Source organism: Microtus pennsylvanicus, chromosome 6 (assembly GCF_037038515.1).
Source record: "Microtus pennsylvanicus isolate mMicPen1 chromosome 6, mMicPen1.hap1, whole genome shotgun sequence".
NCBI lineage: Eukaryota > Metazoa > Chordata > Mammalia > Rodentia > Cricetidae > Microtus > Microtus pennsylvanicus.
In genome coordinates, this window is record NC_134584.1 from 19,468,899 (window position 1) to 19,484,124 (window position 15,226).

Here is a 15,226-nt window from a genome sequence, read left to right on the forward strand (position 1 = left end):
GGGTGCTTTGGCCGGAAAAGGCGGCAATTTCAACTGTGCCTAATTGGGTATGACCCTGTGGGGCATCTACAAAGGGCGGCCAGCGTGGGTGATGTGGCATTAGTTCAAAAATTCATCAATGGCAGCGAATACCACATAAATGAATCCGACAGGAGACGAAGGTAATGGGGCCCAGGGATGGTGAGGGGCAGGAGGGGTGGAAAATGTTGGGGACAGTCAGGGTCTACCAAGGAGAAACATACTTTCTAGATCTGCAGCCTGAGGGAGGGCAGAGGTCATACTGCTTAAGGCTCTTCTTTCATGGAGACCACTGGGCTTTGTGCCTGCTTTAGGCTCGTAGGCACCTGCTCACCTTGGAAGGGCAGCTTTGAGGCCTTCTTTAAGAAAGCAAAACCAAAAACTCCAGTTGGTTTACAAATCCTTTTACATTGTCTCTTTTAGAGCACTTTATTGGGTGCTTTAAAGGGATTTAGCTAAGAAAACAATGTACCTTTTTTTATGTGTGCACTTAAAATTTTATAGGTTTGAGTGTTTTGCCTGCATGTATTTTCAACATAACACACACACACATAAGAAGAGGGTGTTGGATCTCCTGGAAGTGGAGTTATGGATGGTTGTGGTCTGCTATATGGGTGCTAGGAATCAAACCCAGGTCCTCTACAGAAAAACTAGACCTTGTAAATGCCAAGCCATCTCTCCAGCCCTTAATGTATATGTTTTTAATGCTGTTATACGCAACACAGAAAATTGTATCATGAGATAAATTTTCACATAAAATGTCAACTCGAAGCCTAAAAAAAAAATCAACAAGAAAACTTATGTCAGTTTCATGCTCGCTGAGGAATCTCATAAGGAAATTTTCAGCCTGAACTATAACTCTGTCTCCCTGCCCTTATATACCTGTTGTGTGTGCTTTGATTTTGGTACATACGTGAAGGCTAGTGGTACCTTCCAGTACCCTGAACTCTGGTTAGTAGGTGAATAATCTAGTTAGACAGCAGCTCAACTTCTCCATATTCAGTGACAGAAGTGTCACCTTTAGAAACAAGACCCTAACATCGGGTTTTGTGAGCAATCAAGAGCCTTGGCAATAGCTGTGCTGTTTGCTGTTTTCCATGGGTCTCTTTGGTTAATGACTCAACAGGCAGTAACCTGTTCTTGGCACTGGAGGTTTCATTTGGTGGCACAAATGTGTAGCGGAAGCCTTTTCTCCCCTGTTGTTTTTTGTCTCAATGTGGGTTCCATTCACATATGTATAGGAAGCTTTTAGGGTACTCAGTTTCCACACAGTTTTTCAAAGAACCTTTAGTATTGGTTGTCCCTCTCTATTTTCCCTTCCTTTCCTTTCTGTCCCATCCCTCTTTTATTAAACCATCCAATTCTAGTTTTCCTTTTAGCTTCCGAACACTATAGACTACTTCCTTTCCTTGAGAGATACTCTCCTCCCTCCTGGTCCCTTTGTAGGTTCCAAACCTCTGTGTATTATGATTGTAGTTGCCATATCAGAACCTTAAAAGGGAACATCCTTAAAAGAGAAAACATATAATATTTGTCTACATGTGCTAAGTACTGTATGCTTTTGTTGGTGGAGTCTGAAATGCGCATGCGCAGAATACTCATGGTGCACAGCTGCTGAGCACCATTGTGTGCTCACAGCGCATCACTATGCCTATGGAACTGTGTTGCTAAGGAGGAAGCAGAGTTCAGCTCACACTGAACCAAGGATCTGCCCTAGCAGGACGCTTATTTGGTTCAGTGGGGAAAGTTAACTAGGATTTTGAACATTTCTTATTGGGTTTGGGAGGGTACGGGTGGCTAAAGGGGAAGGAAGGGTGGGTCGGGAGGGCCCAGAGGGCCCGGAGGGCCCGGAGGGCCCGGAGGGCCAGAAGGGCCGGGAGGACCTGCAGAGCCTTGAGGCTCAACATGCAGGACGCCTTCGAAGATGATGCCCTGACTTTTAGAGCCCCCCAGCGGACTCGCTGGTACACCCGCCTGTGGCCCGCATGCCTGGGTCATGGGTGCTTTGGCCGGAAAAGGCGGCAATTTCAACTGTGCCTAATTGGGTATGACCCTGTGGGGCATCTACAAAGGGCGGCCAGCGTGGGTGATGTGGCATTAGTTCAAAAATTCATCAATGGCAGCGAATACCACATAAATGAATCCGACAGGAGACGAAGGTAATGGGGCCCAGGGATGGTGAGGGGCAGGAGGGGTGGAAAATGTTGGGGACAGTCAGGGTCTACCAAGGAGAAACATACTTTCTAGATCTGCAGCCTGAGGGAGGGCAGAGGTCATACTGCTTAAGGCTCTTCTTTCATGGAGACCACTGGGCTTTGTGCCTGCTTTAGGCTCGTAGGCACCTGCTCACCTTGGAAGGGCAGCTTTGAGGCCTTCTTTAAGAAAGCAAAACCAAAAACTCCAGTTGGTTTACAAACCCTTTTACATTGTCTCTTTTAGAGCACTTTATTGGGTGCTTTAAAGGGATTTAGCTAAGAAAACCATGTACCTTTTTTTATGTGTGCACTTAAAATTTTATAGGTTTGAGTGTTTTGCCTGCATGTATTTTCAACATAACACACACACACATAAGAAGAGGGTGTTGGATCTCCTGGAAGTGGAGTTATGGATGGTTGTGGTCTGCTATATGGGTGCTAGGAATCAAACCTAGGTCCTCTACAGAAAAACTAGACCTTGTAAATGCCAAGCCATCTCTCCAGCCCTTAATGTATATGTTTTTAATGTTGTTATATGCAACACAGAAAATTCTGATGTAAAAGAAGTAACTAAAATTTTCTTATTTACTTATTTCTCTACTTAGGTGTTCATTTGCTGGGCTAGGCATAGAGTGCATTTAGTGCACTATATATATAGTGCATATAGTCCCTGTCAAGGAAAGTGCTCTATCACAAGCTTCATCCTTCCTCAGAGCAGCCTCACTGGATTACAGGAGAACACCTCTTAGAAAGAACTCAGCTTGGATTTGAATCCTACCCTAATCACTGTTGGTTATTAGTTACCACTTAGACTTCCTATGAGCTCCATGAGTCAATCTCTCCATCTGTAGAGGGCCATTATTTCCTGCCCTCTATTTATTAATGAGATAAATTTTCACATAAAATGTCAACTTGAAGCCTAAAAAAAAAAATCAAGAAAACTTATGTCAGTTTCATGCTCGCTGAGGAATCTCATAAGGAAATTTTCAGCCTGAACTATAACTCTGTCTCCCTGCACTTATATACCTGTTGTGTGTGCTTTGATTTTGGTACATACGTGAAGGCTAGTGGTTGAAATTCTCTTCAAAAATTTCTTTTCATCACATTACAAAAATCATAAGTGTTTGTGGCTCATGTGCCCCAACCATGCCAAGTAAGTGTGTGAATTTCATAAGAAAACTGTATTTGACAGTTGTGTTCTGCCATGTTGTGGGCTCTGGGAATTGAACCCAGGCCATTGGGTCTGTCAGTGGGTGCCCTCACCTGATGAACCACCCTGTGGTTTCTACATCTCAGCTTTTGAGACAGATTCTCTCACCCAAATCCCCACTGTTTTGCCTGATTGTCTTGGAGTATACTGACTCACCTAGACTTGTAGGCAGGCAAGCTTTGGGGATCCTCCTGGATCCATATCTCCAGCACCAGATTCTCAAGGTGCTTGGGGTTCTGAAGTCGGTGTCTCAGGCTTGCAGGGTGAGTGCTTAGCAACTGAGTTTAAACAATCACTGCAGCCCTCTTTCCTAGTCCTTGTTTCTTATTTCTCACTAGATCATAGGCAGGAAATAATGGCCCTCTACAGATGGAGAGATTGACTCATGGAGCTCATAGGAAGTCTAAGTGGTAACTAATAACCAACAGTGATTAGGGTAGGATTCAAATCCAAGCTGTGTTCTTTCTAAGAGGTGTTCTCCTGTAATCCAGAGAGGCTGCTCTGAGGAAGGATGAAGCTTGTGATAGAGCACTTTCCTTGACAGGGACTATATGCACTATATATATAGTGCACTAAATGCACTCTATGCCTAGCCCAGCAAATGAACACCTAAGTAGAGAAATAAGTAAATAAGAAAATTTTAGTTTCTTCTTTTACATCAGATGGAACTGCACTTTGCCATATAGTATTTATACTTGAATGTACCTTTACATAGTAATCTTTAATTTGCTAAAATGTCCTCTCAATTTGTAGGACATCACTCCACTATGCATGTGCCCATAATCATCTCAACGTGGTAGCATGGTTAGTCTCCAACGACTCTACGGACATCAATATTCAGGATGACGAAGGCTGCACGCCCTTAATTAAGGTAGCTATCGGGCAAGAGTTTTGGTATAAAATTGATTAGATATTATCCTTGTTTGGTTTTTGTTACTGTGATAAAACACTGGCCAAAACCAGCTTGAGAAAAGAAATATTTGTTCGGCCTACAATTCCACATCACAGTCAGTCATGAAGGGAAACCAGGGCAGAAGCTCAATCAGGACTAGAGGCAGGAAATAAAGCAGAGGTCATGGGGGGATGCTGCTTTCCCATGGCTTTTTCCAAGGCTTGCTTAGATTTCTTATACTACCCAGGACCACCTGCCCAGTCATGCCACCTCCCTTAGGAAGATGTGCCCTTCCATATCAACCTCAATCAAGAAAATGCTCTACAGGCTTCCCCGAGTCCAGTCTGGTAGAGGCGATCCTTCAAATGAGGTTCCTTCTTTCCCAGTGTCTTCAGCCTGTGTCAAATTATCAAAACAAGCAAATGAACAAGCAACCTCCCCCACTGCAACAATGGCCAAACAGTGCTGATGAAATGCTTTAATATCTAGGTGTATTGGCATACGCCTAAAATTCTACCACTTGGAAAACTCTGGTGGGGAGGTCATGAATTTAGGCAAGCCTGGGGTACTTGAGAGGCCCCAGTCTCAAAAAAGAGATAATATGCGTAACCTAAACAATTGGTCTGATCCAAGAGTAACTATTCAATGCAATTGTTGGAATGCTTATCCTGACTTTCTTGAATTCAGTATTTCTTTCTTTCTACAATACCCACAGGCGACCCAGAGAGACAACGTGGAGTGTGTCTCCATACTACTCAAGCAGGGTGCCGATCCGCACATCGTAGATTTCGGTGGGGATGCAGCTCTACACCATGCAGTTGTCCGAGGAAATATCACCATTGCTGGACAACTGCTTAAATATAAGGCAAATATTGATGCCAAAACAGAGGTAAAAATCATTCAACTTTATTTGCAATGTACTTCCAGCAATGCCACTCAGATCACTTTCTACATTCTGAAGCTCAAGCAGACTCACTAAATCTGTTCAGAGTCAAACATTTTTCCCAATCTGTATTTTTACAGTTTTGCAGGTAACTTAAAGGAACTCAGCACAGCACATTTTGTTTCAGACTTGGGCTTTACTTTAAAATTGAACAAGTAAAGTACTCGGGCCCACACGTACTTCACATACACACAAACAATAAAAAATAATGTTAAGGTAAATGTCTGTAGAAAACACCAGAAATCTGTTAAAGTTAAGAAGCTACTGATGTGGTTTGTCTCCCAGAGATGAGGATAGAGTGAAAAGGTCACATGCACACAGGCAAATGTGGAAATTGGATCATTGAAGAAAACATACTGAGAAGACATCTTTATTTAACTTTTTCAAATTTTCTATGTTCATAATGAAGGGGCCAAAATGTGACTCCATCTTAGACAAGTACTGACTCCATTTTGATTAATGACCTAAGCCTGAATCCAGGAAGTTCCCCAGTCAAGTTTAGCCAATCACCTAAACAGTTTCAAACCTGGCCTTATAAGGCTGGGAGACCCAGAGTTGCAGGATCTGGCTGCTACTGACCATATGTGACAGAAAAATCCAACAACGGATGAAACTGTTACTAGTCCTGTAAAATCAACGTGCACCTCATGTAACTACTCCCTGACTGCCCAATTATAAAAAAGATACTTAGAATTCCCCATATCCCTTTTAAAAGGGCATGCATGTTTTTGTCCTTGGTCCTCATTAACATTTTATATGGGTGATAGACTGCATGCTGGCTATTTCTGAAGAATAAGCACTCTTTGGGTTTACATACCATTTGAGTCTGGGGTCTTCCTCCAGCATTTTTTGGACCACTACAATAGGGAATGATGTTTGGTTTGTGAGATAATTTTTAGTTTAGGGAAAAAATAGTTTTGAAAAACAGATTGAGAAACTGCTCCAGAGATGCCACTTGAGTCCACTCATTCAACAGAGGCACACCAAATCTAACTCAATGTTTTAGGGTTGGGAAATGGAGGCACATCTCCATGGAGCTAAGCAGCTTGGAACCAGCGAGCATTTGTGGGAAGTTCTGGAGATGAGTGGTATTCACGGGCAGTGTTGGACAGGGAAAGGTGTGTCAAAGGGAAGAGAGCCCCTGTGTGTATGAATCTGCAGAAAGGGCTGAAGGAAAATCTATCCTTTTGTGACTTTTTGTTTACAAAATCTGTGATACTTTTTCAGTTGAGAAGCATGTAATTTCTAAAATGAATTTTTTTTCTTTACAGTATGGGGTGACCCCGTATAAACTCGCACTATACGGAAGGCAACACCAAATGGCCGAGTTTTTAATAAAGAACGGGGCAGAGGCACATTTGGGGATGAAGCCAAATAGGTACAGTTTCTTCTTTTTACAATCTTAGTGCTGTTCTTGAGGGTGACATTGCTTAAGTAATGAACACTAAAGTAGCAGAGGGAATATGGCTTCAACTCAGAAGCACATATTGAGAAAGCCTAGCTCATAGAGAATGTGAACTGGAAAAGAGACTCTTCCAACATAAACAAAGGAACAGTGTGTACGAGGGCTCAACTTCCCATTTAAAAACAAGTTTGTCATTTCTAATCTGATTTGATTGGCAATTTTCTACTAGTTAAGGAAACTTCACATTAATGTTGTTTACATTGAAAAGTGTCAACTTTATTTTCAACACTGAAATTTTTAGTGTTTTTCATTCTGTGTGTATTTGTACTTTACATATTTTTCTGTGCTTTGCATGTTTCTCTGTGCAGACATGAAGGAAAGAGGAGGATATTGGTGTCTTGTATCATTCTCTAACTTATCCACTTGACATAAGATCTCTGATTGACCCTGAAGCTGGTCTGGCAGCCAATAAGCCCAAATGCTAGCCTGTCTCTTCCACCCACAGGACTGGGGTGACATGTGCATTCTTTGTGTCTGTGCCCAGTTTTTATGTGGATGCTGAGGATTTAAACTCAGCTTGTTGTGTATGGGCAGCAAACATCTTATTGACTGAGCCATCTCCAAAACCACTGGCTTTTTAAATTTTTATTTTTAAATAGAACTACGACTGAGTCTTCACTGAATGTTACATAGATTGCAATAAGTTGAAACTACAAAAGCAACAAAAAACTTTAAGACAGGGATCAATGTTGAATTACATAAATGCAAAATTGTTACTTAGTATGCAGGTAAGAAATCTTTCAACAGAGTTTCTCTAAGGACCAAACCCACCCAACACTTCATGTTTGTATTCTAAAGGACCTCTGAAAATCCTGATGTGCCTGAATCTAGAACAGAGGACAAGGGCAGTACCTCTGCTATTAAGGTAAAATTCTCCTTTGTGAAATTCGTTGTCTTATGAATTTTGTTAAAATGCTGCAGCAGTCCACCTATCACAGTTTTATATGGAGATTTGGTCAGAGAAAAGCGTTTGGTATTTGCGAACCATTCTGTCTATAAATTCCAGTGAGCAGTAAGTCCTTGCAGGTAGCAGTGGCCCAATAGGAGAATGAGCTGGAAACACAGGAAGGTGCCTGATGTTTGACCAAGGATGGTTTGCAGAATTAAATACACATTAGACTGATTTTAAAAACGACCGAGGTAATGCACCTGAATACATTTTAACGGGTCTAGTTATTGCAGTGGTCCAGGCATCACCCAGGTGCCTTTTCCTTCAGCATAATTGCAGGTAGGTTTTCTCTTCCCTTTGATATTCCTATTTCAGGATCACAGATAAGAGCATCTCCTCTGTTTTTCTCTTGTTTCTGTGTTTACACTAGCAAGAAATTGTGGAAATTTAGCTATTTGTAATGTGTTCAACCAAGTTTTAATTATGAAGAGATTACAGCGTGTTTTCTATTTGATTCCACTAGGAGGATAATGAAAACTCTTCCTCCAGTCACACAGTAAGTATTTTCCCCAATTAGCCAGCAGTTGTGGATGTTAAGATTCAATTACCATAGAGTAACACTTTGATTTCTGGATATTTGTTCTGTATTTGATACTAATATACACTCTGATTCTTTGTATCATGTTCACACATTTACAATATTGTAGGGTTGTAATTAGACATTTATCTATTCATAGTAAAGTAACCTCATCACCATGCACTGCTGGAGGTTCGGAAACCTGTTTGTAACCTGGAGCCCTAAAGTAAGGGTTTGTGTGAATCAGAAGTTGAATATTAATGACTTTTGAATGTGACTCAGTGGACCAGTAGGTTTCTCTAAAGCAGTTTTACAGACACTATGATATGGAGGACACTAGAAAGCGAGAGTTTATTTACAAATAGAAAATGACATGCATTTTGCATCCCAAACACAGAAGAGAAACTCTGATGAAAGGGGCCTATTAAAATTAATAATCATCTCACATGAGATTTAGAAATTTTAAAATATAGTGAGTACAGTTCAGTCTCAGTCACAGGGAAAAACCCAGTTTCTCAGTTCATGATTTTCTCAATCTAGTTAGCAGAAATATTTTGTACTTCTTGATAATATCATAGTAATTTGTAAATAGATAAGCATATTAGCAGATATTTTACTTTTAAGTAATAGTTTCTACTTTCCATGTTTCAATACCCTGTCCTGGTAAGGGACAAAGTAGTTTTGAAATTGTGCACCCCAAATCAAAAGAGTTCATTTCCTAATCAAACCAGGAGAGTCGATCCTCTGCCTTTTCATTGCAGAACATACAGAAACAATTTCTATATTCTAACAAGATGGCCACAATAAAGAAGAGGGAACAAGCAGTTCTGAGAAAATCAGTGATGAACCTAAGTTCTCTGGGAGAGGCAATGCTTGAATACTCTAGAAAAAACATGCTTGATTGTAATTCCCAATAACTTGAAAAGTAACATAATTGCTTATGAGGGGAGTGATGCCTTTGTGTATCTATGTCTGCAGAGTTGCAAATAGTGACAGGAAAGAGGAACACAGCCCCAAATATATCCTTCACCTCCTTCATACCCTCACTCCTGGGAATACCTATGCTAGCTAGTGACCTTCTTAGGCAGTAGATCTCAATCTCTCTAATGCTGTGACCATTTAATACAGTTCCTCATGTTGTGGTGACCATAACTGTAAAATGATTTTTCTGCTAATTCATAACTTCATAACTGTAATTTTATATGCAGGCATGTACACACATGCACACACTCACACATGCATGCACACAGGTGCGTACACACACACACCACCACCACCACCACCACCACCACCACCACCACCACCACCACGAAGCAAGAGAAATAGCAAGACAGAGAAAGAAGGGATAGCACATGTTTCAATATTTAAATACTTTTGTTACCATTTAGGAGACTGGTTAACCTTTGGGATATGGTCTAGCTAGCAGAATGTTGTCTGTGGTGGGTCTTAAAGGTCATCCCTATATTTGGAACCAGTTCTGGGTTGTATGCTTCCCTGTCTACCAGCATGTGAGAAGCAATAGACCACTGCCACAGACAAAGCCTCCCTGTTTGCTTTCCCTACTTCAACTGCTGGAGGGAAAGTCATTCAGTTACAGCAGGGAAGGCAAGCAGGAGTTTCCTGTAGCCATGAGTCTTCCTTCCTTCCTTCCTTCCTTCCTTCCTTCCTTCCTTCCTTCCTTCCTTCCTTCCTTCCTTCCTTCCTTAAATAATCTGTCAGCATTTTGTCACAGCAGGTATAAAAGAAATAACCTTCATTAGTGTTTTTATTTATTTTATTCATTTTTTTTCTTTTATATTTTAAGACAATCTTTTTTATTTTACATACCAATCCCAGATCGCTCTCCCTCTTTCTTCCCCTACCATCCCCCACCCTCTCCCCATCCATTCTGCAGAGAGGATGAGGTCTCCCATGTGGAGTCAACAAAGTCTGTCATATCCCTTGAGGCAGGACCAAGGCCATCCTCCCTGTATCTAGACTGAGCAAAGTATCCCTCCATAGGGAATGGGCTCCAAAACAGCCAGTTTACACACTAGGGATAAATAAAACCTGGCCCCATTTTTTGTGGCCCAACAAAGCTGTCCAAGCCATATAACTGTCACCCATATTCAGCGGTCCTATGCAGGTTCCCCAGTTGTCAGTCAAGAGCCAGTGAGCTCCCACTTTCTTGGGTCAGCTATTTCTGTGGGTTTCTCTAAATTCAACCACATACCTGGTAACAAAGCAAATCTCAACAGATAAAAAAAAAATGAAATAATGTCTTATCAGATTGGTTTAAAGTTGGAATTCAACAAGAATAATTGCAAAAATCTCACAAACTCATGGAAACTGAACAATTCTCAATAGAAATAAAGGAAGACTTCCTAGAATTTAGTGAAAATGAATGTACAACATACCCAATTCTTTGAGATACTTTGAAAGCAGTACTAACAGGAAAATTCTTAGCAATAAGTGCCTACATAAAGAACCTGAAAAAAATCTCACACTACAGTCTTAACGGCACACAAGAAAGCTGTAGAATAAAAAGAGCAAACTCACCCAGGAGGAGGAGCTGGCAGGGAATAATCAAATTGAGGACTGAAATCAATAAAACGGAAACAAAGAAAACAATACAAAGAGTCAGTGGGACAAAGAGCTGCTTTTTTTTTTTTTTAGAATATCGACAATACAGACAAACCCTTATCTAAAGAACCCAAAAGAAAAATAGAGAATATCCAAATTAACAAAATCAGAAATGAGAAGGGGAACATAACATCAGACACTGAGGAAATCCAGAGAATCATCAGATCATACTTGAAACGTGTACTCCACACAACTGGAAAATGTAAAGGAAATGGACAAATTTCTTTTGTGTTTTTTATTGATTTTTATTGAGCTCTACATTTTTCTCTGCTCCCCTCCCTGCTTCTCCCCCTTTAACTCTCCCCCAAGGTCCCCATACTCCCAATTTACTCAGGAGAGCTTGTCTTTTTCTACTTTCCTTGAATTAGATCCATACAAGTCTCTCTTAGTGTCCTCATTGTTGTCTAAGTTCTCTGGGATCGTGGTTTGTAGGCTGGCTTTCTTTGCTTTATGTTTAAAAACCACCGATGAGTGAATACATGAGATAATTGTCGTTCTGTGTCTAGGTTACCTCACTCAAAATAATGTTTTCTAGCTCCATCAATTTTCATGCAAAATTCAAGATAAGGTATAAAGCAAGTAAAAAAGCTAGTTCTGTTTGTAGACCTTACTTACACCACTTACCAATCTCCAATACAAATGGTTAAGAGGTAGCTCATTACCTTGAAGCATCTCAGTTCAACATTAGGAGAGACAGGGGCATATTCGACATAATTATTACACCCAATGAAACCATTGGTAACTGTAATTTTAATATTTTTAAAACTAAACTCAAGTGTTCTGTCTTTTAGGTCTAATCCAATTTGGCTTCTAAATGATTATTAGCTATGATGTATGATCAAATGAGTAATTGGTCAAGGAAGGTCTTAGCAGGGAGATAGATCTCAAGAGATTTTAATGAGCAGACAATCACATGCCAGACATCTTCCAAGATTTCAGTGAAAATTCATTAGCATACAAAGTAACATGATTAATACAAATAGAATTATTAGACTAATGCAGAGGTTTTTGGCTGATACAGAAAGTCAATGGTAATGTGATGAGTGTGGCACCCATGGAGTGCTGCCCTCAGCATGAAGGGAACAACATCTTGGATAAGCAAAGGATTAGACTAGAAACCACAATATCACTAACAGATTAAGACATTAGCATATTCTTGAGGCAACTAAAGCAAAACATCAGTGGTTTCTATCTTTCAAAAATGCAACTGAAATAAAAGCAGACATCACTTTTCTGGGGTTAGAATTGCATAAAACGATATTAATACATGAGTTCTCCAGAATCCATTATCTGATAATTGCAGTATAATGAGTAAAAAATCACCAAACTCAGCGAGATAAAATCAGTTCCCCATGCTAAAAGAATGTTAAGTAGGAGACTTCATGAAGAGGTCAGCCAGACATGCTGAGAAAGGACACAGGCCCCTAAGGCACAAAGATGATGCTAGGCCTAGGGAAAAAAAACACACATCTCAATGAGTTTACTCCATATTCATTCTGAACTGATAAAAACCAATCCCTGTCTCTATCTTCAACTCTCTCCACTCTCAAACACAGTCAATTTTCAAAAAAGGTAGAACACACACACAAACACAAAAACACATACACACAGGCGAACAGATCAGACCACTAAATGGTAACTCTAATGTACTGAGTTCCATCTCAGATAATAAAATAAACAGCAAGTGTCTGACATACATAATCCCAGTATGTTGATATCTCGATTAGAAGCAGAGAGTAGAACACCTCTGAAACCTACAAAGCAGCCAGAATGAAAAATGAAGAGCAGCTGAATCACTGAAAGATCATCTCATAACAGGGAAAAGAGGACAGCCATTCCTGAAGGTCTTCTTTGCACCACACAAACAGAAAAACAAATACACATACACACACATACAGAGATACAACACACATACACATGACCCAAAGCACGACCCTTTTCTCAAACTCTGGGCTTTGAATCAAACAGAAAGAAAGCAAAGATTACACAATAACAGTAGTTAGAGTGATAAAATTTCGCTGAGCAAACAAATATTTGGGGACTATAAATAAAGACCCTGCCATTAACAGATAACTTCTTCTAAAGTGAATAAAACTTAGTGACATTTTAATGAAAACTTACATCTCAAACTTTCCTTAAAGGTTGAAGAAACCAAGAAAGAAGAATTTCGTCCTGCCAAGGATGACGATGGCATTGCACCCATTCCTACCGCCAACACTGAATTACCTTCATCTCCAGGTACAAGTCACAGAGGTTAAATTCTTCAGGATTCGGAGAAAATTACACTTCACGACACCACAATGGATCACACACGTTCTTTAGGACTTACACTGGGCATGCAAGGGGGAGACCACATGCTGACTGTGAGCTTCCTCCTGGTAGCCACACTGGTGACACAATGGACCCTCTGCAATATTATTTATTTGACAATTAAAAAAATTTGGAATGTATTTGAAAACAATCCCAACCATGAACTTTGTTACAAGTAGGGGCCCTCTCGGTTCTCCACAATGATACTGAGCAGGCTCACAAGGGGTTCCCTTTGTCAAGTCTTAAAACAAGCATCTTTACTGAGTTTTTCAGTAAACTACCATTTAACTTGTTTTAATGTTTCTCCACAAATGGTGAAAATACTAAAGTACACACAGTAATAATCATGACATTGTGGCCAATATTATAAATGTATAATTCTAAATTTCAAACATTTTCTGGTTTTAAAAAATAAATCTGGTCATCCATGCAGCTCTGCAGGTCTTGCTAATAGGGCCGGTCTCTAAGTTCTTGACTGTTCTCACCTTTATCCATTTACGCAGGTCCTCCAGGTCCACGTGATCTTCATACCATCTGTTCCAACAATGATCCAGGAGGGCCCACAGGACCATGTCATGTTCCTCCAAAAAAGCTAACGCGGTCCAGGATTCTGACAACTCTGAAACCATATGTGCCTCCACCAGTGCTACCACGGGTCATTGCTGCAGGACCACCACGGTCCATAAGTCCGCCTCATCCTCGCTGCATGCCACCAGGGCAGCCTCACCAGGTGAAAACAGAGAGTCACCTTGTGAAGGTTATTCTCTGCCCACCCCTACACACACACACACACACATACACACACAGAGAGAGAGACACACACACACACACACACACAAAGCTGAGCAGGTCTCCTTTTAATGTTCTCAAACTCTGGGTTTTGAATCAAACAGAAAGGAAGCAAAGGTTACACAATAACAGTAGTTACAGTGATAAAATTTTGCTGAGCAAACAAATATTTGGGGACTATAAATCAAGACCCTGCCATTAACAGATAACTTCTTCTAAAGTGAATAAGACTTAGTGACATTTTAATGAAAAATTACATCTCAAACTTTCCTTAAAGGTTGAAGAATCCAAGAAAGAAGAATTTCATATTGCCAAGGATGATGATGGCTTTGCGCCCATTCCTACCGCCAACACTGAATTTCCTTCATCTCCAGGTACAAGTCACAGAGGTGACACTCTTCCTGATTCTAAGAAAATTACATTTCACGACACCACAATGGATCACACACGTTCTTTAGGACTTACACTGGGCATGCAAGAGGGAGAACAAATGCTGACTCTGAGCTTCCTCCTGGTAGCCACACTGGTGACACCATGGACCCTCTGCAATATATTTATTTGACAGTTAAAAATATTTGGAATGTATTTGAAAACAATCACAACCATGAACTTTGTTACAAGTAGGGGCCCTCTCGGTTCTCCACAATGATACTGAGCAGGCTCACAAGGGGTTCCCTTTGTCAAGTCTTAAAACAAGCATCTTTACTGAGTTTTTCAGTAAACTACCATTTAACTTGTTTTAATGTTTCTCCACAAATGGTGAAAATACTAAAGTACACACAGTAATAATGATGGCTTTGTGGCCCACATTATAAATGTGTAATTCTAAATTTAAAACATTTTCTGGTTTTAAAAAATAAATCTGGTCATCCATGCAGTTCTGCAGGTCTTGCTAATAGGGCCGGTCTCATAAGTTCTTGACTGTTCTTACCTTTATCCGTTTATGCAGGTCGTCCAGGTCCACGTGATCCTCATACCATCTGTTCCAACAATGATCCAGGAGGGCCCACAGGACCATGTCATGTTCCTCCAAAAAAGCTAACTCGGTCCAGGATTCTGACAACTCTGAAACCATATGTGCCTCCACCAGTGCTACCACGGGTCATTGCTGCAGGACCACCACGGTCCATAAGTCCGCCTCATCCTCGCTGCATGCCACCAGGGCAGCCTCACCAGGTGAAAACAGAGAGTCATCTTGTGAAGGTTATTCTCTGCCCACCCCTCCACACACACACACACACACACACACACACACACACACACAAAGCAGAGCAGGTCCCCTGTTAAGTTTCTCAAACTCTGGGCTTTGAATCAAA

At 40.7% G+C, this 15,226-nt stretch overlaps 1 protein-coding gene across 1 annotated transcript; it reads left to right on the forward strand.

Moving 5' to 3' along the window:
* The first annotated feature begins 1,923 nt into the window (after positions 1-1,923).
* Positions 1,924-14,878, forward strand: LOC142853021 (putative palmitoyltransferase ZDHHC13). The gene is made up of 5 exons (XM_075977979.1): positions 1,924-2,177; positions 4,177-4,294; positions 5,031-5,204; positions 6,530-6,636; positions 14,860-14,878. The coding sequence occupies exons 1-5, from the start codon at positions 1,924-1,926 to the stop codon at positions 14,876-14,878; spliced, it is 672 nt and encodes a 223-aa protein (XP_075834094.1).
* Positions 14,879-15,226: the final 348 nt, after the last annotated feature.

Excerpts from the sequence above, each read along its gene's own strand:
- LOC142853021 (XM_075977979.1), top strand. The coding sequence starts at position 1,924 with ATGCAGGACGCCTTCGAAGATGATGCCCTGACTTTTAGAGCCCCCCAG. Across the intron at positions 2,178-4,176 it reads GAATCCGACAGGAGACGAAG|GACATCACTCCACTATGCAT; the intron begins GTAATGGGGCCC and ends CTCAATTTGTAG. Across the intron at positions 5,205-6,529 it reads ATATTGATGCCAAAACAGAG|TATGGGGTGACCCCGTATAA; the intron begins GTAAAAATCATT and ends TTTTCTTTACAG.